Source organism: Rattus norvegicus, chromosome 4 (assembly GCF_021556685.1).
Source record: "Rattus norvegicus strain SHRSP/BbbUtx chromosome 4, alternate assembly SHRSP_T2T, whole genome shotgun sequence".
Lineage (NCBI taxonomy): Eukaryota > Metazoa > Chordata > Mammalia > Rodentia > Muridae > Rattus > Rattus norvegicus.
The window spans coordinates 131,020,967-131,046,992 of record NC_141537.1 but is presented as its reverse complement, the minus strand read 5'-3'; the positions used below and the strand labels follow the sequence as shown (position 1 = coordinate 131,046,992).

General features: G+C 44.8%; 2 protein-coding genes across 3 annotated transcripts; one reads left to right on the top strand and one right to left on the bottom strand.

The window, feature by feature from the left end:
- Nucleotides 1–563: 563 nt before the first annotated feature.
- Arl6ip5 (ARF like GTPase 6 interacting protein 5) lies at nt 564–23,572 on the bottom strand. Of its 2 annotated transcripts, none has more exon segments than NM_023972.4 (3): nt 564–1,524; nt 4,527–4,744; nt 23,371–23,572. In NM_023972.4, coding segments are annotated over 3 exon segments (567 nt in total). In that variant the 5' UTR covers nt 23,547–23,572; the 3' UTR covers nt 564–1,351.
- LOC147994989 (uncharacterized) lies at nt 13,090–17,411 on the top strand. The gene is made up of 5 exons (XM_087659781.1): nt 13,090–13,259; nt 14,520–14,702; nt 15,572–15,611; nt 16,287–16,414; nt 16,742–17,411. Exons 2-5 carry the CDS (start codon nt 14,528–14,530, stop codon nt 16,846–16,848), a joined length of 450 nt encoding a protein of 149 aa, XP_087515907.1. The 5' UTR covers nt 13,090–13,259; nt 14,520–14,527; the 3' UTR covers nt 16,849–17,411.
- Nucleotides 23,573–26,026: the final 2,454 nt, after the last annotated feature.

The following is a 26,026-nucleotide window of genomic DNA, read 5'->3' as shown; positions in this document are numbered from 1 at the left end:
ATGTATATGCTCCCGCCATCCCAATCCCAGTGCTATTTATGTAAGTGTGTGGCTGCCATGCTCGCTGCCAACAACTTGATGAGTTACAGGAGCTGTTTAAACTCCTTTGGCTTGGTCCTGTAGGGAAGCTGTGCGAACTCAAAAGATCAACTGTGGTTGTGCTCTCTGAGCTCCTAGGCAATTAATAAAATACATGCTCGTTTCTTTTTAAATGCTCTCATCTACTTAAAAAAAAAAACCTACTGACTGGGGCTGGAGAGGTGGCTCAGAGGTTAAGAGCACTTCTTGCTCTTCCAGAGGACCTGAGTTTAGTTCCCAGAACCCTGGACAGCTCACAACCACCTGTAACACCAGCTCCAGGAGTCCAGGGTCCTCTTCTGGCCTCAGTGGGCACTGCATGCACCTCTCTCTCTCTCTCTCTCTCTCTCTCTCTCTCTCTCTCTCTCTCTCTCTCTCTCTCTCTCTCTCTCTCACACACACACACACACACACACACACACACACACACACACACACACACGATAAAAATAAATCTGTAAAAAACCTAAACCATGTAAACATCATTATCTTGGACACCTCTTTATTGTTGTAGTAACAAAAATGTGTCATATAAACAGAACTCAAGTTCTATTTTTATTTATTTTTAACAAGAATAACAGAAGTTACAGAGTTGTAACCACCCCCACCCCCCAACCCTACCCCAGGAGGTTGACATTTAGTTTGCAAGAAACACCTGCTGGTGAAAGCATATGACTACTCTTTTAAAAATGTTACAAAATTTAACAAAACATTGTCCTAAGCAGCTACCTTCATATTCGTAAACAGAACATAAACGGGCTGATCCAGTTTCTGCTGCACATCAAACAGCCGCTGAAGCCACCTCTGGTTTTAAAACAACAAAGATAATCCTGCTAAACTACCAGAGCAGACACATCGGAGTCTGGGGGAGGGGAGGATTTTGGAGGAGACAGCATTAGAAACAGACCAACACACACAGCATCCTAGACTTCAAATGACTTAATGTCCTCCACATTGCCTCCAGTTCTACAGTGACTTCTTCCCTACACTACAATGGCACTGTGGCTGTCCAGTCCACATTCTCTTTCGAAAACACACCGGACACTTCGGACACAACGGGAGAGTGGGTCTGTGTTTTTGCAGTTTCTGAGGCCTTCCTTGGGTTATATCATTGATCTTAACCGTGGGCCTGTGCATGCATGATGCCTTGGAGAGTTGGGTGGTAAGACGTGCACCTTCTGTTTGAAAACCACAGACAGAAAATGGGTCTGAACAAGGGGAAAGTGCGACCGGATTCCCGCCCGCTGTGGCCCCGTCACTGGGCGAGCTGTGCTTACTCCCTGGCTTTGCTGATGTAGTCAGCAAATTTATTGATGCTGTCTTCCTGCTGTTCCAAGGCATCCAGGATGATGCCCATCGGCGTTTTCTTCAAGCCTATTCCCTCCATTTTATTTTCCAGTTTGTTCTTGAGGTTTCGAAGTCTCAGGGATGCATGGATGAACATCACTGAAAGAAATGGCAGCATCAAAGTAAGAATTCCTTTACTCTTTAGTTATGTAAAATAAACAAAATTTCTATTGTTTTTTTAATCGTGTGTGTGTGTGTATGTGTGTGTGTGTATATGTGTGTGTGTGTGGGGGGGTGTGGTGTGTGTGTGTATGTGTGTGTGTATGTGTATGTGTCTGTGTGTGTCTGTGTGTGTCTGTGTGTGTATGTTTGTGTGTGTGTGTGTGTATGTGTGTGTGTGTGTTGGGGGTGTGTGTGTATGTGTGTGTGGGTGGGTGTCTGAGTCTGTGGGTTTATGCACATGGGAGCTGGTGCCTGCAGAGGCCAATGGCATCTGGTCCCTCTGGATGCTGGAGCTGGAGTTCTAGGTGGTTGTGAGCCACCTAATACAGATGCGGAGAACCAAACTTGGGTCCTCTGTGTTCTTTTATTTTTTTAAGCTCTTATTTATCTTATGTATATGAATATACTGTAGCTGTCTTCAGACACACCAGAAGAGGGCATCAGATCTTATTACGGATGGTTGTGAGCCACCATGTGGTGGCTAGAAATTGAACTGAGAACCTCTGGAAGAACAGTCAGTGCTCTTATCCACTGAGCCATCTCTCCAACCCAATAATCCCCTTTTCAACCCTCACACATACAGTAAACTGTGTCTTTTAGGTGTCAGGTCTGCTTGCCTTGTTGATCTTCAGATGGTTACACAGACTTTATATGAAGCTGCTTACCAAGTCACACACAGATTTTGTGTGTGTGTGTGTGTGTGTGTGTGTGTGTGTGTGTGTGTGTGTGTGAAGAAAACTCAGTATTAACTTGGAAGACCATTGGTCTGGCAGCCACGTTCTTTTGTCCCCACTGAAATCCCTACTTTGCAAATGCTACTTAAACAACATGACACTCAACATAATTTTCCACTGACGTGATTACAACCAGAATATGAATCCACTCACCCTGGTTTCCCAGGGAGGACAGTTTTTGCATTCTGGGTTTATCTGTACTTTGAGAATCCAGGTAAACCCCACTGTTTAGGTGCCTCCGAAGAGGCGTGTTTTCTAAAGGTGTCCTTGGGAATGACCTGGCCTTGTTTACTGTGAAATAGATTCCATGGTCCCTCTTCTCGGACCACTTGTTCCGGGACCTTAAGGGAATAGGGTAGAAGATCTGTATTCTAAGACACTTTGTGATCTATAATGGCTATCTCGTCCATGTACGTACGAAGTACCCAAAGAGCCTGTTAAATGGGGCTGGGGAATTGATGAGATGGCTCAGTGGGTAAAGATGTCTGCCTCCAAGCCTGGTGGCCTGAGTTCAATTCCCAGGAATCACATGCTGGAAGGAGTTGTCCTCTTACCACCACAGTTTCCTGGGTAAGATGGATGGATGGATGGATGGATGGATGGATGGATGGATGGATGATAAGTAGATGCGATTTTTATAAATTAAAAATAAAGGACAGGAAAATTACTCAGTGTACAACGTGTAAGGACTGGAGTCTCCAGGACTAACCTAAAAGCCAGGCAGGCAAGGCAGCCAGCCTGCAGACCCAGCACTTAGAAGGAGGAAACAGGATCCTCGGGACAAGCCAGCCAGATAGAGTAGCCTAGTGGCTCATCAGGAGACTCTGCCTCGATCAATGAAATGGAGAGCAATGGTGGAGGATACCTGATGTGAACTCTGGGCTGGCGTGCTCACCCTTCCACACATGGGGAAGCTCATGTATGCATATGCACGCACACTTGTACTACATAATAAACACATAAACGAAAGAGCCTACTATAGTCAAATTCCCATACTACACTATGCACGACTCAGAAGACTAGACGTCCCTAGACTACTCTGACCTTTAGAGATAAGGGCCACTTTCTAAGCATCAGGCACTTGAGGCACTACTGTTGACCCACAGAATCAGGCTCTCCAAGGGATATGGCTTAGAAACACGTATTTCCAAACAGTTCTTTGGCAGATGATCCTCATGTTTCAGAGTTTGAGAATAACTGATCTTAACTTCCTTGTCTTAAGAGATGGGTGAACACAGCCCACCTAGCATGACCAATGGTGTTCTGGTCCTGTAAATCTAGCAAGAGAAATAGAGACTCTTGACTCCATGCTGTATTTCATTACTCTGGCCTATCTCAGGCTCTAGGGCAGAGAAGGGACCATAGTTAACAAGCGTGTGTTTAAACAGAATCATTCCCTCACTAAATCCTAGTATAGCAAGGAAAATCTGGGGAAACTTTCCCAAAACTTGAATTTACTGTTTGATAGAGTGTAGAATAATAAAGTGTAGAATTCATTTGTAAATATTCTGGGCTCGACCTGACAAGATCTCAGATCGGCAAATGGTTTTATTTACTTTAACATGCATAGGTGAAATATTTTCAAATGCAAAGGGTCACTGTCTCGTCAGCAACTACACTAGCATTTCATCAGGATCTCTGCTGCCAAGACCTGGAATTAGATCTTTGTTTCATTTCATACTGTTTGAGGACTTAGACAATAAGGTATTTAGAAAATATTTAGTTTACCGGAATCATGGTATGTAGTGTTTATACTGTGGTCCAGTTATTTTTTTCAGGTATACTACTTTTCTATGAATATAAGTGTTTTACTTTATGTGTGCACATATGTATGCATGCATGCATACCTCACGCATGCCTGCTGCCTGCACTGCACAGGTTAGAAGAAGGTATCAGATCCCCTGCAGCTAGAGTTATGGATGGCTGTGAGCCGCCATGCAGATGCCATGCAGGTTGTGCCAGTTCTTGTCACGTGACTGGGATTTGCATTTGCTTTTTTTGGTTTTGCCGAGTAAGAAGAGCCACATGATACATTGCAAGTGCCCACATATATCTGTGGAAATAGGCAACTGCTAGGCTCTCATGTGCTGCCTTAGACTATTCTGACACTGCGTTAGATACTCCGAGAGGTTATGCAATGCCCACTGGCCAACTTTGTCTACATTTACTTTAATGAAGGGAGACAAGGAAAGCAGGTTTACTTACACAATAAGGGAAACGTGATGCCAAACACAAAGACCATGACACCCCCAAACATGGATATGAGGAAGTAGCTGGCTAGCATGACCACCATGACAAAGGCCGTTGGGTACTGCTTCTTCATCCGGCGGAGGATGTCTTTATTGTGTGCTGCCCACACAAACCCCGTGAACACCAGCACCACAATGATTCCTCCAAGGATCATGTTGAAGGGGCTCAGAAACCTGGGGTGTGAAACAAAGAATGACAAGCTCAGGAGCAGGTGGAGCATGGGGAAGAAGGGAAGAGGAGGGGTGGAAACCATGGAGAACTCGCTAAGTACTTCATCAACACCAGCCCATAACCTATGAAGTAAACAGAACTGACTGACTCTAAATAGAGAAACAGCATTAGTAGTTAGAAAACAGAGAACTTTTAGCCAGGCATGGTACCCACACAATCCTAGCACTTGGGAGGCTGAGGCAGGAAGATCATGAGTTCAAGGCTAGCTTCAGTCACACAGCAATAGTCTGACTCAAAACAACAATAAAACCAAAACAACAACAACCCCCAAAACAAAACAGAATGTGACAAAGAGGTGAAAGGGGGAAGAAGGGATGATCAATAACAACAATAAAAAGGAAATAGTAGAATTAAGACATTAAGACCACCACAAGGAGTCCGATGCCCACCCGACTTGCCAGTGTATCTTACTAGAGACCCACGATTTGAAGACCCCGTGTTCTTATAGATGCGTTGTGTTTAGCTTTCACACATCCTAGGCACAACTGTTGAGCAATTGCTTTGTCCTTTTTATTTATTGTTTTAATACCAAGTATTTCATGTTTAGTAGAAATGATGGATGAAAAAATTCATCTATCCATGATGGATACATATAGGGTAGGGGGATCATACAATGGCCTCCATAAGCAAGATCCTGTCTATGGTCATGTTTCTGTTTGGACTGTGCAGTGTTTATTAGTGTATTCATTTGAATCCTATGGAAAAAAAACACAAAACAAACAAAACAAAGGGTAACTTCTGCTTCTACTAGACTAAGAAAATCTGATCACTCTGAATCCACCTTCCATTTTGGAACCCAGCAGCTGAGTTTTGGAAGCCTTCTCACTGAGGATGAGCAGAAGCTTTCTGTGGAGCCCAGTCTTCCCTACCCACCATTGCTTCCTTGACACGAAAGCCTACAGCAAGCTGATGCTCCATAGTCTGTTTTTCTAGTAAGTGATCCAAGCCACTGTCTCATACAATCTAATCTTTCCGCCCCACAGCAATATTGGGTTATGGTCTCTCTCTCAATCTCTCTCTCTCTCTCTCTCTCTCTCTCTCTCTCTCTCTCTCTCTCTTTCTCACACACACACACACACACACACACACACACACACACCCCTCACTTGAACTTTCCAGAGGCTCCAACCATCCTCAACACAGGTTGTCAACTTCAGCAATCCAAATATTACAGCCTCTAAATTCACTGGTCCATAAGACAAAGGTTTTCATCATGGGACAACTGTCACTGACCATGGATAATGCAGGAAATACTAGGAAGAAGACAAGTATTTTATAGATGGCAAGGACCCAACACTGTAGTCTTCTACCTTCCCCTCCTTTTCATGGAGACAAAAATCTCCATATATAGCCCAATATTGTGGTTTGAATGAGAATGGTCCCCACAGGTTCATGTGTTTGAATACATGGCTCCTACTTATTAGAACTAATTGGGAAGGGTTCAGAGGTATGGCCTTGTTGGAGGAGGGGGTGTCAGTAAGGGATGAGCTTTGAGATTTCAAAGGACTCAGCCATTCTTAGGGCACCTGCTTTCTGCTTGCCAAAGCAAATATGAGCTCTTGGCTGTTCTTGCTACTGTGTCTTTGCTTCACCACCACAGGCTTCTTCTAACCTTCTGAAACTGCAAGCCCAGTTTAAAATTTTCTTTTGTAAGTTGCTTGAAGTGAGAATGTTGGTTTCTTTAAATTTTCGGTTATATGAATATGTTTCTGTCTTAATGCCAGGTGTGGGATAAGATGCTGCTTCACAGCAGGTGACTATGATTTGCCTCATGCACTAACAGGGGTGTGATTTTTTACAGCTGCAGATAGTTTAGTTCTGGGGACTCTAGACAAGGTATGATCCCTGAGAGGGCCTGGTGTGGCTGCTGCTCCTCCCCAGTGCCCCCCTGCTTCAACCCCCCTTCCCCCCACCCCCGTTCATCCTGCTGCTGCTGCATTTGCTATTACTGGATTGCTGGCTTATTGGACTGCTAACTGTAGTCTGATGACAGCTTGGACTTGCCACAAGGAACCCAATTTTAATCAGCAGGAAGTAGCCTACTGAGGTCTATGCCCCCTTTCCCCTCTAACCTTATTTCTCTCCTACCTAGTGTTGGAAGTTGGAAGGAATCAGGGTGGGAGAAGGGTTGAAGAGCGGTAAACATAAAAGCCCAATAAACAGCTAAAAAAGCACAACACTTGCCTTTATCGTGGTGTTTTATCCCCAATATTGAAAAGTAGCTAACACACCCAGGCTATCCTCAAAACCCACCATCCTCCTGCCTCAGCCTCCCGGGTACTATAGTTACATATATTTATCACCATTTCCAAATGATTCCTTTATGCTTGAGCTCTGATTCTACTGAAACACCCACTATTTCAGTAGAAAGTGAAAGTTTCTTATTCTTGCTGTCAGGGGGTTGGAATGAATGTAAAACTGCTTTGAAGAAGAAAAGCTTTAGAAAAAAAAAATGAAAGAATCGCTGGATATGGTGGTGCACAGCTTTAATCTCAGCATTCAGCAAGTGGAGAGGAGTGTATCTCTGTGAGCTCGAGGACAGCCTGGTCTACATTTTGAGTTTCAGGCCAGCCAGTACTGCCTAGTGAGAGCCTGTCTTTAAAATGAAGAGGTGGATGGGGGAGAGGACGGGAGGGGGGAAGCGTGAGCCCGCAGAGAATTAGACAATGGTAAGAGTGGTATACTATAGCTCAAACACGCTACAGTCTATAACACTTATAAATGCTGTTCCGGGGCCAACTCCTGTTCTGAGCCAGTCTCACCACAGAACATGGCTACTTTAATCTGTTGCCTCTAAGCAGGACTCTTCTCAGAGAAGGTGAGACACAACAAAATATGGATGCCAGCTTAGGATAGTACTCGGAGCCACTTCTGACACAGGGCAAGATCATTACAGCCTCAAGGCTAGGCTGTTTGCTGCTAATCACAACAAGCTGCAATTACTCCAGGACACCGTGACATTGAACTACTGCCCGACTGCCTGCATGGAAATTCACTCCCCTCCCAGCATAAAAGCGGTCTCTCAGAACAGCTGTGTGCGGATGGGCTCTCTCCACTGCCTTGCCCTCTGTTGACGTGCCGCCGCAGTGTATCTAATGAACTGTGTTCTCCCTTCTTTTGTCTTCAGAGCATCCATTCCCACCAGTGCCATCCCCAGCAGGACAATAACGGTTGTCTATTTCGCTCAAAATCCTTGACAACGCTGAGACCCTGCAAGCCCGAGAACACAGAAGTAATAAATAAACTGGCCAAGAATGAGATGTGTCCACACTGGTGGTACGTATATAAAACACTGTTAGGAATAACCTATGTGACCAATATTTTACTGGACTGGGAGGTATGCAACTAGGATTAAAAGGTTGAAGTATGCAGGCGTGCACTACTAGATCTGGCTTATAATTAGTAGCACAACGAGGTACAGACAATAAATTGAGTGGGTGAAAACAGTGATTAACACATTCCCTCTGTTAGATGTAGCGTATCATGTATGTGACATAGCCCTAAAGCAGAAATATCTGTCACTTACATTTCCTTTTGAGTTTCAGGCCAGCCAGTACTGCCTAAGTAAGAGCCTGTCTTTAAAATGAAGAAGGTGGGAGGGGAAGTGTGAGCACGCAGAGAATTAGACAATGGTAAGAGTGGTGTACTTTCTCCTTTCCTCCTCTTCCTCCTCCTCTTCAACCTCCCCCACTTGAGACAGGATCATATGTATCCCACCATAGTCTCCAACTCAATGAGTAGATGAGGACAACCTTAACTCCCGATCCCCCTGCCTCTACCTCCCAAGTCCAGGAGCAACGTGTGGGCCACTGTGCCCAGTTAATGCATGCTTTGCCTCAAAGCCACGGCCTTGTGGTTAAGCAAGCACGTTACCAACTGAGATATAATCCAAGTTCTTCCTACATATGAGTGTGCTATTGGGATTGAACCCAGGGCTTTGTGCATAAGGGGGTAAAGGTTCTACCATTAAGATGTATCTTCACGGAATCAGAGAAAGGACTGAAAGAGCTTGAAGGGGCTTGAGACCCCATATGAACAACAATGCCAAGCAACCAGAGCTTCCAGGGACTAAGCCACTACCCAAAGACTATACATGGACTGACCCTGGACTCTGACCCCATAGGTAGCAATGAATATCCTAGTAAGAGCACCAGTGGAAGGGGAAGCCCTTGGTCCTGCCAAGGCTGGACCCCCAGTGAACGGGATTGTTGGGGAGAGGGTGGTAATGGGGGGAGGATGGGGAGGGGAACACCCATATAGAAGGGGAGGGGAAGGGGTTAGGGGGATGTTGGCCCGGAAACTGGGAAAGGGAATAACAATTGTAATGTAAATAAGAAATACCCAATTTAATAAAGATGGAGAAAATAAATTGCTACATTAATCATAATTGATAGAAAAAAAAGATGTATCTTCACATTGGTGGTTTTGGTTTATCGTGTTTTGTTTGTTTTATTTCTCTGTGGAGGGGTGCGTCTCAGCATCTCAGCATGTTGCCCAAGTTACCCTTGACCTCTGTCCTCCTACCTTAGCTCCCCTGGGAACTGGGATTACAGGCCTGCACCACTGATCTGACTTACAATTTGTATATTGCTTCCTAGTAAAAATAAGATGACTACATAAAAAAGAGGGTAAAGAAGCTCCCATTACACCAATTGCTTCTCAGTTTGTAGCCCAGGCTTAGTGCTCTCTTCGTGTCTCTCCAATTGCATTTCTGGGATTTGAGTTCATACACCACCTTGAGGCTTTTCTGTCTTTACCTCAACCTTGGCTTCCTGCTGTCTGTCTGTACTCTGTATGCCAGATTGGACCATCTGACCTCCTCCAAGCTCTCAACACCCAGCTCACACACAGGCTGTTCTGCCTGCTTGCCCTCCCTCCCTCCCTCCTGGTTGGAAGGCACCCAGAGTGACCCAGCCTCTCTGTGTCATTTTACTGTGTGTTTTCATCTGGGTCATACCTTGTCTCCTGACACAATCCCAGCTTTGATTTTTGTTAGTTGTTAAGCAAGCACTTTACCAACTGAGATATAATCCAAGTTCTTTCCATATATGAGTGTGCTACTGGGATTGAACCCAGGGCTTTGTGTATAAGTAGCATAGGCTAAGTGGAGCTCAGTGTCAAGCTGGGAACGACCCTAAGCTCCTGATCCTCCTGCCTTTAGCTTCCAAGAAATGGGATTGAGAGCACATGCTCCAAGACTTAATCTGAGAAAGGCAGAATCAGGCAATGCAAAAGGTATATCCTTCTGAACAAATCTTAGCCTTGTGTCAAAGCCAGGGAACTTCGACAGATTAACAACTGTCATTCTTAGTACAAAGAGCAAGAGACAGAGACAGAGGGAGATGGATAGGGACAGGGACAGGGACAGGGACAGAGACAGACAATGAGACCAAAAGACTTCAGTAGTTACAGTGGGTGGGGGGATCATGGGTTGTTCTCTCTCTTTCCCTCTCTCCCCTCTTCATTCCTTCCTTTTCTGTGTATATTTTTGTGAAAGGGTCTCCCGCTGTGGCCCATCTGTGCTTAAATTCATAGCAATCCTTCTGCCTCAGCCTTCCAAGGGCTGGGATTACAGGCATGGGCCACCAAGCCTAGCATTTATTTTTATATTGTTCAAATACCTGACATTTAAAAATAACAAAGATTTCCTCTCACACAGCCATCCCTTGTAACCCAGGACCTATCCAAATATTTCTGGGCTGTAAGGAAAACCAAGATCAAAATTAAGAGAAAGAACTAGAATGGAGGGCCAGGGAGGGCACAAGCCTGAGGAAATGAGCTTGGGCCTCAGCACCCTGAAAAAAGCCAGTGTGAAAGTGTGCACTTGTAGTCCCAGCACTGGCGAGGTACAGACAGGTAGGTCCCTGGGACTCAATGAGCAGCTGGTCTCGTCTATTTGGGAAGCCCAGGTCTCAGAGAGAGACTGTCTCAAAAGCAGGGTGAATGGTGGAGAGAGAGACAGTCGAGGATGGAAGTCTGCAACTGAAGAAATCTCTTACAAACTGAACGACAAACAAGAGCTGGTGAGTCTGCAGCAAAGTACCAAAGTCTTTCAAGAATTCTCATTAAAATAACGATTTGTAAGGCGTATAATAAAAGTCACATAAAGTATTTTTTTTTCTATTTTTACTTTGGACAAGTGGAGCAGAGATCCTAACTGAACGTCTAAATAAAGCCTGGGGTGAGGAACAATGGAAAATCCAGAGCTGACTCAAGCAATCCCACATTTGCTCTTCACCTGTTCCTGCAGCTCAGGCTCAAGGGAAAAGAAGCCAGGGCCCCTATAGAACTGGTTTTAGCTTGCAACACGGCCAGCCACAAGCTATAATTAGAAAGCACTCAAGCTTCAAGCTGAGGGGAAGAAAAAGAACAAAGTTACTGGGAGGAGAAATTATTTTCTTCCATATTCAGAGTCCATGCAACTAACTCCATTCTGAAAATCAGTCAAATGAGCAGCATCAAGATGATCTGGTAGCCACTTACACTTGTAACACGATAACACACAGGCACACATGAAAAACACACACATACACACACACACACACACACACACACACACACACACACACACACACACACACCAGACACAAGACTAATTGCATTTTCCAACAAGTCCAAGAATCTGGGAAGCAGTTATAGTCCGGGATGCCAATGGTTGGGCTGTTAGACACACTAGCCAAGACAAAACCCAGTTTTTGAATGGTGGTTTCCAAAAACAAGGCACTCATCTTTCACAGGGCCCTGCTGGGTGTGGGTTTATTTACTGGTTATCCATGAAAAATAAGAAACGGGGAGGAAAAGGGAGAGAGAAAGTACTTACTAGAAGAAGATAAAAGATGGAAAATAGGCAGGTCATTTGAGATTCTGTTCTGTGTTGAACACAAAACCTAATTATGCGGGTTAAAAATATTAAATATGTTTTCAATTTGAGGTGAACATAAGCATATAGATTACCCCCATTCTATTAAATAATAAATCTTTCCCTGAGGTGGGGTTGTTCTCCGTTGTAAAAACATTCGGAATGCCACTGTGAGTTTCTGAAGTCATCTTAAAGAGCGAGTAAAAACAATCCCAATCTGCAATATGAGACAAACTGTGGTTCAGAAGAGGAAAAAAGCATGGTCATGGGGGAGACATAGGGGAGGTGACAGGGTGGGGCTGGGGCTGGGCCTGGAGTTCACAGTACAACCATTCTGTGAGGTTAATGCACACAGACTTAACCCGTCCATTCCAAGCTGCTCTACTCCTCCACCAGGGGACTCCCTACACTAGATTACTTATCTCTGAGAGAAGGTGGCAGAGGCCGAGGGGCAGCTTAGCAATATGGCAGTTGCCCAGCGGTTGTCCAGTATGTGGAGGGGGAAGGGAGAGAGAGAATCTGAAGAAAGGTGGCTCTGTAGTGAAATACATCCCAACATTGTCCTCACAGTGCTGCTGGCCAGATCTACAGCATCAGTATACACTGCTGAGGGAGAAAACTCCCACCCAATCGCCAAATTCTAGAGGTAGGAGGATCTTGCAAACCCCCTTAGTTCACAAGGAAGTGAGTTAAGGAAGTCAGTGTACATGCCCAAGGCCACCAACTGCAGAGCTGCCAGTGCAATTAAAGAAAGCGGAGGGTTGGGGTTGGGGATTTAGCTCAGTGGTAGAGCGCTTGCCTAGGAAGCGCAAGGCCCTGGGTTCGGTCCCCAGCTCCGGAAAAAAAAAAAAAAAAAAAAAAAAGAACCAAAAAAAAAAAAAAAAAAAGAAAAAAGAAAGGAAGAAAGAAAGAAAGCGGAGGGTTCAGAGCAGCACAAGAACATTTGGTAAATTTGGTCACACCAAGCAGGACCCACAAGGCCCAGAAGTGTTTCCTAAGCAGAAACAGCCTCACGCTGACTTCTAACCCAGAAGCTGTTTCTGGTGTGGTTCCGGAAAAGCCTGACTCACAAGGAAAGGGAGCAGAAGGTCTGTTTACTCTCTGAGGTTTTCCTGTGGTGTTTACCCAGTCAGGGGCTCACAGCAATTATGAACACACCCAGGCACTTTCTTGCTTCTCATACCTTTAGTAAAAACAACACTCTATACATTCTACAAGGTCTGCCCAGACTGTGGGTCTCTGGGACAGGGAGCATGACTGCAGGATGAGAGCCATGCTCTCTCTACTCACCAACCTCAGAATTTGGCTTAGTCTCCATCTACTAAGGGGTCCTTTTGGTACCCGCCATGCAGCAGCCCTCCCCGCCAGCTTCCTGCTGCCATGCCTTGATTCTGCACTTAATGCCCAGGTTTCAGGAGGTGGCTAGAGTTCACTCTGCATTCCGGGGCAGCCGCTGGCCCGTGCAGGAGCTGTTTGCTCTGCCTGGTTCGCTCCAACCTTATTCAAGGCTCAGTTCAGCAGTCTTTTCTCAGCCTCTCTGAACACCGTATGCCGCTTTCCCGCAGCTCTTACCACAGCGGCAGTTCTACTCTATGTGGGTGAGTACTGAGCGCATCTCTAGCCCCTCCTAGACAGGAAGCTCTATAAGCAACAGAGATGTCCCACTTTTGGCCCTAGCACGTAACACAGCACATTTGATGTGTCAATGAAGGGGGGGGGGGGTAAGAGACGTACACGTTTTCATACCATTTCACTAAGTCCGGCATATTTCTGTGGCCATCCATTAAGAAGCATGAGACTTAACATAGACAAGCCACAATTATTCCCATCGTATACTAAATTGGACAGGGAAACAGTTCCAGCCTTCGTTTCTTCACAGAGCTTGTTAAAGGGACAAGTAAGAAAAGCACCACTGGGGGCGGGGCTGGAGGGGTGGGCGGGCGGGTGGGGGGATTGCTCCTATATGATGAGACTAGGTGAGGAAGCAAGGTAGTGGGCTTTCTAGAAGGTGCCTTTGCAGGCTGTGTGACCAGCACAGGCTGTAACAGCAGTGACAAGGGAGGAAGATCAGTGACCAGTCCTCTGAGGGTCCTTTCTGTTTCTCAGGATCACCTTAAGTGTTCAGTGGCTGTTTTGCTTTCCTGTCATGGCTTCTGTCCTGGCAAGGACTATTTCTGTTTTGTTTTGTTTTGTTTTTCCTTCTTAATCTTTAAAAATTACATTTATTTATTTAGTGTGTGGACTTACAACGGTGCTGCTATAGAGGTCAGAGGACAATGTTCAGGAGTAAATTCTCTCCTCATACCCAGATAACAAACTTAGGCTATTAGGTTTCTCTTCAAGTGCCATTACCACTGAGCAATCCAGCCAGCTTGGAAGAACTATAGCTGACTGTAAAGAATAATGAGGAATTTTAGACAGAAATTAGTCTTCAGTGTGAGCATTGCCTCTGGACTGGAGGATCACCAGGGTAAAGGAGACTTCAAGAAGGACAAAGGAAAGTGTAGGTGGGAAAGGAGTACGTCTCTCTTGTCACAGAAGGACCAAGTAACATGACCCGTGGGATTTCTCTGCCTGGTTGAATTAGCAAGGCCCACAGAATTCATGGTGTCTGTGTGCTTTGTACCACCTAATTAAGCACTCTTCCCCCAGCAGTCCCTGCAGATGGCATCCCAATGTATTTCTAGCAAGGCATATGTTGCTAACCTCTGTGTTTCGTCTGACATTTACTAAGCTACTTGCTTATGTATTAATGTGTGTATTATTTATGTGTACGTGTACTTGTGTGCACACGTATGCATACATGGGAGTCACGGGGTGACATCAAGCGTCTTCTTGCATTGCTCTCTCTATCCTAGTTTTTGAAATGAGATATCACACTGACCACCAGTTTGATGAGACTGGCCAGCCAGTGAGTCCCAGGGATCATCCTGTCTCAGTGGTCCCAGGCTGTTCTATGGATGCTGGGAGTCCAAACTCAGATCTTCATGTTCCCCCAGCAAGCACTTTACCCGCTGAGGCATTCTCTGTACCCAGCACTGGTAAGTTTACCTTTGATGAGCAATCAGTAAGACCTGAGTTAGTAACCATAACTAGTACTCCCTGCAGGGTCAGAGTGTCAAATGGGGTTAGAACTCTAATTAAACTTTCTCTGATAGGGCGCCTCCATCACCTACAGTTGGAGAGAAGGGAAGAATGATGCTCACATACCCCTCACTGCCTAGCTCACACTCCTTTTGGAAATGACAGAAGACACTTGCTTATTGACAAACTGGTCCTCCTGAATGCTTTCAGTACTCTACTGTCCATGAAGGAAAACCTGAGAATAATTGTCACATGACAAAGGAGGGAAGTTGGATTGGACACATGCTAATGAGATTGGTGACACAAAGTTCCATTCTATAGAATGTCTGGGAGAGGCAGGAGAATTTTTGTGAGTTCTAGGTCAGCCTGGTCAACAAAATGACTTCCAAGACAGCCAGGAAACACAGAGAAACCCTGTCTCAAAAAACACAACACAATACAACACAACACAACAAAACAAAGAATGACTGTCTTATTTAATCTCACACTAATCTCCAGCCTATACATCACATCCATGGGCTAGTGATCTGGTTAGCAAAAGTAACAACTGAAACGTCATTTTCTATATCAAATGGCCTTTCTGCCTGCCAGTGAAAGGAATGGAAGGCTGAGACATGTGGCTATTCATGGCAAGCAACTGAAATCCTATCTTTTTACAGTAAATGACTGTTGAATTGGGAGCTGGGGATTTAGCTCAGCGGTAGAGCGCTTGCCTAGCAAGCGAAAGGCCCTGGGTTCGGTCCCCAGCTCCGAGAAAAAAAAAGAAAGAAAGAAATGAAAATGACTGTTGAATTGGAGCCAAACTGCAGGTATTGTCTTTCAACAGACGATGCAAAAGCTTTCCTTGAACAGACACTACGTCAAGGGTAAGTCTTCCAAAGATGAGTGCTAAAGGATAAAAATCACCAGTCCAGAGGAAAATAATACAATACAATATACTATAAAATGATAGAATCCTAACATTGTCCAGAGTTCTGTAGCCCTACATTGATTCACAACTCCAACTTCTAAGAGAGGAGGCCAGTGGAGAGATAGATCAACAGTTAAAGAGCACTGACTGCTCTCTCAGGGGATCTGGGTTTAATGCTCAGCTCCTGACTCTCTGTAACTCCAGTTCCAGGGGTTTGGCAGCCTCACACATACATACATGCAGGAAAGGAAGACGGGGAGGGAAAGGAAAGGGAAGGTAAGAAGGAAGGAAGGGGAAGGGGAAGGGGAAGGAGGAATACATTTATTTCACTTTACCTAGAAACATTGTAAATCTTTTCCTAGTAAAAGGAAACAGAAAAGCCAACTAGTTGACTCAGGCAGGGTGGTAAATTAATTCTTTTAACAAAAAGAAGAGATGCTGACAGAGAGAAGCCAGGAAGAACCAGAGACATACATGCCACAGAGGACATTTCATGAGAGGTAATTTTGCCTGTAAGGGATAGAACACAGTGCCTTGTGCATGCAAAGCTTGCTCTCCCTCTGGGCCACACCCTCAGCTCAGATGAAAGACCTTTCGATTAAACATCTGAGTGTTGACAGATTTCTTAAAGGTCTGCAGTCAGAAAAAAACTCAAGACCCACCAGATGCTGTCCACCTGTACTGTGTCCTCCCTGAATGAAGTCTATTTCATGAACCATGATGGGGCCAACGGAGATAAAACCTGGAGGGATTGGGCAGGTAGGCTGTTTAACCTCAGGGCTCCAGATGAGCATCCACTTTAATATTTGCTCAACCAAGAAGTGATGTGAGGGGGTTGGGGATTTAGCTCAGTGGTAGAGCGCTTGCCTAGGAAGCCAAGGCCCTGGTCCTCAACTCAGGGGTGGGGTGGCGGGGGGGGGGGGGGGGGAGAAGTGATGTGAGTTGTGATTGAAATATTATATTATGAAAATGCAATCACCCTTTCAATGCAGCCTTTTGAATATTCTAAGTGGAATTAAGACATATACCGTATACCTGTGGAATTGAGTATTTCTTTTTTTTTTTTTTTTTTTTTGGTTTTTCCAGACAGAGTTTCTCTGTGTAGCCCTGTCTGCCTGGAACTCACCCTGTACACAAGCCTGGCCTCGAACCCAGAGATCTGCCTGCCTTTGTCTCCTGAGTGCTGGGAGTAAAGGCAGGCACCACCACCGCCTGACTACGGCTATGGATTTTCGTAGGCTTAGTCGATGTGTATAAAAGTTAATTCTGACCTTCTCAGCCCTGTCTTGCTACCCCTCTGGACCTTAACCTTGCTAAAGGCATCCTAATGTACTATTCCCCACTTCCTCCCAGGAGTGTCTGAAAGCTTGCCCATGCTTCCCACTCCCACTGAGTGAATGAAGGAAGGGACACAAACAAGAATGCGTTGAAAAATCGCTGACACTCACTAATCTTAAAGCGTAAACAGACTGCAATTTATTCAATTTGCAAACAACCATAAAAATAATCACTAGTTTCCATTTCATATCATTCGTACCATTCATTACACTAGTAAAATAAAAGGAGTTTTAAAAAAATCACAAACAAATCTGTAAGCAAACAAAGCTATCAGCATAAACTTACACACAGGGTCAGTACACAGGCATGGGTAAAACAGGAACGGGCTTGTGGAGAATTCACTGACTGTCTATGAATGGCAGTACTCTACAAAAAATTCCAAGAATCTTTTGTCTTACAGTCTGCCTTTCACTATATTAAAAAAAAAAAAAAGATGATCTGGTTTACCTGATCAAAGCCAGGGCAAAGGACAGTAGCTACGAGGGGGCAAGAACTTAATACATGCATCAAGGGCTATTTAGAGGCCAGCAGGGGAGGACACAGATGTCAAGCCTTTTCTTCCCACGAATGTTTAAATATATCCCCATGCAGGGCACCCAGGATTTTCTTAGCTCTTTCTTCCCTCACCAACTGGCCACCAGTTCCTTCTCCTTGTAGCATTTAAAAGTTCAGTGTGAGCATTCTTAATACTAGATACTGGCAGCCATATATGCCTTGGGCCTGTACAGAGCCATACTTCTTTTTTTTTTTTCTTTTTTTCTTTTTTTCTTTTTTTTCCAGAGCTGGGGACCGAACGAACCCAGGGCCTCGAGCTTGCTAGGCAAGCGCTCTACCACTGAGTTAAATCCCCAACCCCCAGAGCCATACTTCTTTTGAAGAGAATTACCTTAATACTTTTCCCCCCCAAGTCTATAATTACTAGCCTTCTAGAAACTTCTTACCATCTTGACAAAGCCAGAAGTCTAAAGTAGCTGCTGTTGATCCCACCCTCCTTTAACACTTCCATGGGCCAAATGATCAGGACACAGAGCGATTCCTGCCAAGAAAACCTGGGCTCATTCACCCAGCAGTGACACTATTCTGTGTTAGGGGGAGGGGGAAATGTGTGGATGTGCCTTGTAGGCAAGGAGAAGCATTTACAAGTTGCAAATACAGTGTGTGGTTGGTGACTCTGAGGCCACCCCAGAAAATACTTCATATCAGGAAGGAGTAAGATACATTAGCATAGCAGTAAAATGATGTGATTTTCAAACAGTTAAATCTGATTAAGCAGGAACTTTAGCAAATTTACCATATGGTTTGACTGAAAAGCTAATTTACCTGCTAGCAATCACCTCAGCTACCATACCCAGGTTTGGGTTCCAATTGGCTGCATGACCTCATACCTTCATGTTTCCAAAAGTGTGGGGACTCAGCAGGATTCCTAGCTCTCACTCAGATTTGGGGTATACATATCATAGTCACTTGGAGAGTCAGGAGTGGGGAAATCAAGAGATTCCTGAACCTAGCAAAAAAATCGATACAATTAGAATCTGTAAAAGTGCCATTGCTATAAGTCACTGTGCCATTTAATTATGCTATTAATTCAATGTCAGTGTTTCTTTTGAGTCGGAGTAGTCCAAATTTTAATGTGAGGATGAATCCTCCAAGATCCTTGTTAAAATATAAAGCCAAGAGGTCAGAAATGAACCAGAGAGTCTTCATTTCTGATAAGCTTCCAGGTGCGAACTGCTATCAGTCCATGGCTCAGTCTTTGAACAGACTTTTCCAGCTCATTTCTGTGGGCACTCCATCAAGCACACAGAAATCCTCACCCTCAGCTAGAGTGAAGAGCAGGCTTAGTACGAAGGTTTTGAGTATAACTAACTGTTGCCTGTATTTTTTACTTTGGGAAAACAAAACAAGGCAGAAACAAAAACCATGGCAAAGACTGCTGTGGTGGTTTGAATGCAAGGCTCCCATAGTCTCATATATTGGAATGTTCAGTTAGGGACTGGACGTCTTTGAAAGGATTAGAAGGGTTAGGAGGTGTGACTTTGTTGGAGGAAGTGTTACTGGAGGTGGGCTTTGAGGTGTCAAAAACCCATGCCAGGTTCAGCCTCTGTCTCTGAGCCTCCCCACCCCACCCCCCATTGGCCTGTGGATCAAGATGTAGCTCTCAGCTACTGTCCCAGCACCATGTGTGCCACCTTGCCCTCTGCTGTGATGATAATGGACTAAATCTATAAGACTATAAGCAAGCCCCAACCTTTCTTTCATAAGGGTTGCTGTGGTCATGGTGTCTCTTCACAGCAATAGAACAATGGCATGTTGTGATGTAAACATAATATCTTGATGCATGGATGGCTCTTGTGGATAGGAAGACAGTTTCTGGTCTCTAACCTTAGACATCTTTCTTTTCTTGTGTAGATGCATACACAAAAGACTTTTGGAGAACAGGAAAGTGACAAGTACAGATTAACACTGGTAATGAGGGACACACTGGGACAGTGTTTTTGCCATGAGGTGATACCAAAGCTGAGTCTTGCAGAAGTGGGAAAACAGACCCAGGCTGGACTCTGGTGGACTAGTCTAGAAGCTGTGTTTCTGAGCTCTTGTTGCCAGCACTGCAGCGCTAAGAAATAAGCAGTATTGTATACAGCAGAAACGAGGAGGCTGGCACTCTTCTGTAAGCACCACCAACAGGACGCAGGCTCATCTTCAGGCAGGCCTGTGAGGTAGGTGCTGCTGTGAAGACGAGGCAGTGTGTCCATACAGCTAGTGCTGGGATTCCAACACACTAAGTCTGGCTCATAACTACTAACTTATACTACCTAAAGAGACAGACGACAATAAAAACGGTCTGTAAGAGGAGCTAGGAGGCTAAGTGCTGCACACCTGTAATTGTAGCCCTTGGGAGACTGAAGCTGGAGGACCTTGAGTTCCGAGCCAGCCAAAATAAAGACCTTTTCTTAAAAAAAACAAAAAACAGATTGTGGGAAGAGAGAGAAGTAGAGAGTATGAGAGAAGGAGGATAGGGAAAGAAGAGGAGGGAGAGAGAGAGAAAGTAAAGGAGGAAGAGGAAGAAAAATTGGAGAAGGGAAGTGAGGAGTTGGAGGAGAAAGAGGAAGGGGAGGAGGGAAGGGAGGAGGAGGAGAAAGAAGAGGGGAAGGAAGGAGGAACAGGAAAGGACCAGCAGGAGTTCACAGAATCTGAGATGCACAGTGTACTTACTACACGGAAGTCATGGACTGAATTAAACCATGGTTTTTAGAAGACCAAACCTCCTCTTCTTTTTGCGATGAAGTCTTGTTACACAGCATGAAACTCACTATGTAACTCAGGCTGGTGTCAAACTCTCTACCCGCCCCGCCCCCCTTCTCCTCCTATTGCTGGGATAATGAACATGTACTGTCATGCCTTGCTTGAAGACCTAACTTCTGACCCCCAAGCCCTTATGGTCAGGACCCAATATGGACGTCTATCTCTATCTTAACCCCTCTCAATCTCCATCTTGGCCTAGAGTTTCCTAGTGCTTCTGGAGCTCATCAAGTACTGAGTCTTCCCTCCCCCATGCTGAGATCTGGACAAAACAGCCCTGTCTATCCTCAGCCAAGCCAATCTGAAACAATAGAGGACCTCAAGAGCCATCCAATGTCCCTAAAGGGCTCCCTGGCCACAGCAGGGGAATCACTGAACATTTTCATCATGAGAAACTATGACCCACTAGCAGAGGATCCAGATAAGCAGCTCCCAGAAGTGCCCAGACCCACCCATCCACTGCAGCGCCCAAAAGGGACAGTTCTATTTAGAATAGGGAATGTTCCAGAATCAGCCTCGCTCTCTGATCCCAAAGGTATTGGATTTCTTCCACCTTTCAGGCACTATAATTCTAAACCTCCTGACTCCCAGGATGATGCCACAGTAGTTAAGGGGACAAGCCCAGGTCTGTGGCTGTAAGTATGTCATTCAACTTCTCTGGGTGTCAGGTTTAACAATGAAAATAATAGTAGTTTAGTTGTGGAACTATATGACACAGTAAAATACTTAGCACACAGTACTTAGCAAAGTACTTATTGTACAGAGCCCTCTATAAAAGTTTGTTATTATTAATTATAAAGAAAGAAAAGAAGAATTTGTGGGGAAAGCTAGAAAGTAGAGATGCGTAGGAAAAAAAAACAATTAAAGGTTACAGGTCCAAGTTATCCTGGGGTATAAAGAAAATTTCATATTTCCAGCTGGTGTGGAACTCATGCAATCCTCCTGCCTCAGCCTCTTGAGTGCTGGGTTTAAAAACAGGAGCTACCATGCCTTGCCTGGCTCTTTGCAAACATATAACAACAGGTATTTTTCTCTTTATCTTCAGAGACGTCACTAACAATTAATAGTTCTGTGTGAAATGGAAATGAGAAAGGTGAAGATTCCAGACTGCCGGGTTCAGTGACCTAAGATCATAATGGGAGAGCTATATTTAGTTAAGAGCTGACTGTGAAAAATGGGTTCTACGAAGGCCACAAGGTGACCAGGGTTGTGCTGGAGTCTGGACACATGATGCTCTGAGTGTGAGGGAGGGGGATTTAACTTTTTCCTTGTATATTTGATTGCTCTGTGTCAAATCTTTCTATTTAAGATGAGGTAATCCACCCCATAACTACATAACCAAAAAAGAGGAAGAAAAGAAAATGAAAGTTTACAAGAGATATAAGCCTATTACTAGAGTGCTTTTGGTTTGCTTTGGTTTGTTTTGTTGGCTTTTCAAGATAGGGTTTCTCTGTGTACTGCTGGGTATACTCAAACTTGTTCTGTAGACCAAGCTGGCCTTGAACTCACCGAGATCCAACTGCTTCTGCCTCCTGAGTTTTGGAACTGAAGGCGTGCGCCTCCACAGCCCAGCTAGTTATTTAATTTTAAAGAAGTGACTTTGTGAAGTTTTCTTTCTGAAACGAAGCACAGTTTGGGGAAGGTTCAGAGACAACTGCCTCTGGCTTTCTTCCCCTGACTAATGGTTCCTCAGCTGCCTGTTTAGTCAGAGTCCACTACAGCCTATGTCCTCTGCACATGAGGCCATCCCTGAGTTGGCAGTTCCTTCAGCCACACACAGCAAAGATCTCACATGGAGCCTGCATTTGAGAACTGGTGCCCACTTCTAACCACGCCCGGAAATGAGGAAGCTTGCCAGTCTCCTCTGTGCTATGAGTTTGCTCCTTTTGAGGCTCAGCAAATGCCATGTGTCTCTGGGCCAGAATTCAAGTCTGATTCATCTTGGTGTTCTCAGAGCTTGGCATGGGGTCTGGTGCTCAGAGGTAGCTAAGTAAATAAGCCAGCTAACCTCAGGCCAACTTATGACAGCATCTTATCACTTGCCCCTTCCTAAGCACTCTGAGTATGAATCCCTCCTCTCTCCTTTTGGTTTTTGTCCCCCCCACCCCCACCCCCAGCCACTTTCTCTTTGTGTTTGTTCTAAAAGAGAAAGCTTAGAAACGGACTTTTTTTTTTTTTTTTTTTTTTTAGAGCAAGAGGGTCCTTTGTAAAGTCTTCTATTTAAATTCGTATAAGAGATAATAAAATGGCGAATATAATCACTTATTTTGTTAAAAGGTGGGAGAAGCATTTTTAAAGGGTAAACTTCAAGGAAATGCAGCTTCTGGGGAAACAGGTGCGGAAATGTGTACGTGTAAGTGCACCAGAATGTTCATGGATGACCTTACTTATCACAGGGAACTTTTTAACTAGCATTGAAAAGGCCTTCAGATATGTTTAAGACCCCAGGCTAAGGAGCAAAGTTAAATCGACCATGTCTGGCAACTTCTGGGGGGGGGGGGGAGGGAGAACCCAAAATGTCAGGGGGCCTCGTTTCCAGAGCCACCTCGCAGAGGAAGATGCGCCACCAGGAGACTTGCACCTTCTTGAGCTGAAGCTCAGTTCCGTGTATAATATTGACAGACATTAGACAGAGAGGCCACTTAAACACAGCCCTGGGTCCACACCCTGTCACTCCAGGCTTTTCTAGGCAGCCCCAGGACAAGGTTACAACACCACGTTTTTCTTATTTTTAAAACAACTACTGTGCTACAAACATCTGACAGACGGCTGACCACAGCACGGGGGACGTGGGAGGGGGTAGTTCTCATTGTCCCAAGTTCTCAGCGTTTCCCTCACATTTTCTCTCCCAGAGTCCTTGTCAAGTCTCAGCCTCTAAAGCAAAAGGAGAAAGAAAGGGGATAGCTTTCAGATAGCTATGGCCTCGCCCTGAGAACAAGTTTCCACTGGGTTGGCCACTTCCTAGGACCTCAGGACAGGCATTCAGTGAGGACCTAATCTTGCATCTCGCGATCTTGTCCCTGGGGTCCCTAAGTCCTGACCCGGGACAGATGCTCCAAGCGGAAGACCCCACTTACCCAACGACTGAAATCATCATGGCAGCCACCACCAGGTAGTTGGTCTGGTAATAGAGCAGATTGCTCACTACACGGTTGTTCCATTTGGATATATCCCTGAAGTCCGGCCGTGCGAAACGATCAGAGCCCGGGAAGAAATCATCCCAGGCACGGAGCGGGGCAAGGTTCACGTCCATGTTCCTTTGCTTGGCGAGCTTCGCCTTCGGAATCCGGAGGCGGCGGCGGTAGCAACCAGCTGAATGAAAGATGACAGCGGCTCCTTCGGATTGGCTCTGCGGTTAGAGCACCGCAGGGCCCAGAAAATTGGCCGCGGGCGGGTGTGTTGGTCTTTCTGTGATTGGCTGGAAGTGGTTAGTGACGGAAAACTGTGGGCTTTACCAAATGTAAAACGGAGTACTAACAAAAAGTAACCAGCGGAAATGCCCCACCTAAACTAAAGGTGGTGTCAGTAGTCTCTCTGGCAGTTTAAATACAAACCATCTCTTTTTAAGCATTGTTTGTGTGTGTTCTCTGCCTTGGAGGGAGGGGAAAAAAAGGCAGCTGTTCAGCTGTCAATCTAAGTGGAAAGGAATGGAAGACGACCTCAGAGTCTCTGAAAGTCCAGTATTGCTGTTCTCCCCACACATGCTTGCAATTTTCATGAGTCACTTTGTGTGAAATAAGACTGGAAAAATGAGAGGGAGGGTTTGTCTGAAATGAATCGCTGATTGTTGGCTCGCCTTTTTCTTCGCTCCCCATTTCTGCTGTCCTGTGGCAAAATTACTGAACTGCTGTGCCATCATTATAGATAGATGATCAGATAGGTACTGGATGGCTTCACTGCTTCCTGAGTGAGCTCTTAGCAGCTTCAAAGCAAACAGCTGCTGCGGGTGGTCTGTGTTTTGGGGCAGAAACATGGATACCCGGGCCAGAAAACTTTCTTAGTTTTATTCCAATATTAAACCAATAACTTTTACCTAAGAAAACATATCTTTAAAACAAACAAACAAACAAACAAATAAACAAAACCTCCTACAGCTAGGGTTTTCTACAAGTGCACCAAGCTACAAAAGTATAACATTTACCAGAGGACCTAGCACAGACCCATGCTGACCCTGTGCTAACTGCTTCAGTTTCTGTGAGTTGCTTTGAGCCCTGCTTAGTTTATTCTGTGGGTTGTTTTCTGCTCCTACTCTGGAAGGCGGACTTCTAAGGTGTCAGTGCCTAAGGTAACTGTGTTTCTAAATTTGCAACTGGTAATTTTTAACCAAACTTGAAGGGCTCTGCAAAGACCACAAACTTCCCCTAAAACAAAGAATAGTAAACCATACTTGAGGCTAAGTCAAATTTGGTTGTCCTTGCTGATTAGAAAGGCAGTTGAGGAAATTATGATGACTTTCTGAAAACTCCTGCTGGTGTTTCAGATAGCTTGGTAACTGGATCCAGCAATTTACTTTGGAGAAAAGCCGTTCCTTTTAAAAAATTTTACTTATTTATTGTGAATGAATGTCTTGCCTGCATTGTGCATGTGCCTGGCCTGAAAGCCTTGTGCCTGCTGAGATCAGAAGAGCGTGTCAGAGCTCTTGGAACTGGAGTTACAGATTCTAAGCTGCCATGTGGGAATTGGGATTTGAATCTCCGTCCTCTGAAAGAACAGCAAATGCTTTTAACCACTGAGTCATTTTCCAGGCTAGTGGAGAAATGTCTTAACTTCCCCCAGCCTTACTTTCTTCATATGTAAACTCTGCTTAGTAGAAAATCTGCCATGGAGGCTAAATCAGGGATCCTTGGAAAATGTTTAATATATGTAGCATTAACAGATTTACTGTTATCAGTAATACTACAAACTAGCATGGTAAGGCAAACCCAGAAGCTTAGCTACTCCAGAGGCCCAGGTAGGAGAGGGCTTGTAGGGGCTACAAAGCTACAAAGTGAATTCAAGGCCAGCCAGAGCAAGTTGGTAAGACTTTGGTTCAACATAAAAAGCAAGAAGAGTGCTAGAAATATACACTTCAGTGATCAACACTTGCCTAGCAACGTCGGTCCTTTGTACAGACTCCATCATTGCAACAACAACAAACAAACAAGAACAAACAATAAACTCAACAAAACAAAGAGCTAGCAGAGTCCTTAATTTACCTGGTTGATGTTTATAGTGTTTTAACCTGCTTTCTATACTTTGATAATAAACACCTGCTGACTTTTCTCCATAATGAGACCATTGATCACTGTGGTTACCTCTGAATAGATAAAATAGGAGAAAACTATTGAGACGCTTAGTACCATGCCAGCAGGCATTCTAGGTCCTTTCCAACCTTGTGAAGGCACTGTGGGAAGTCACAAAGGGGAAGTGCTTGCCTTGCTCTGCCCTCTGAGGGCCTGCCCTGTAGGAAATACTCATTCGGAGACAGTGAGGAGAGTGCTAAATAGAGCCATGCCAGGCCTTTCTTCAATTACAGGAAATCAGAGGGTGTGGAGGAATTCCCAGAGTGTAAGAATTTTAAAAGGCATCAGTGTCACAGAGCCCTAGTTTCATCCCTCATTACTGCAAATAAAAAAGGAAGAGAATCCAAAGAGGACTGTATATGTTGTTGTTTTGTTTTGTTTTCTCTGTTCATAGGATGAGTCCCCCTTTCTCTGAAAATGCTGAGTATGTTTCTGTCTCTGGTTGGACTAC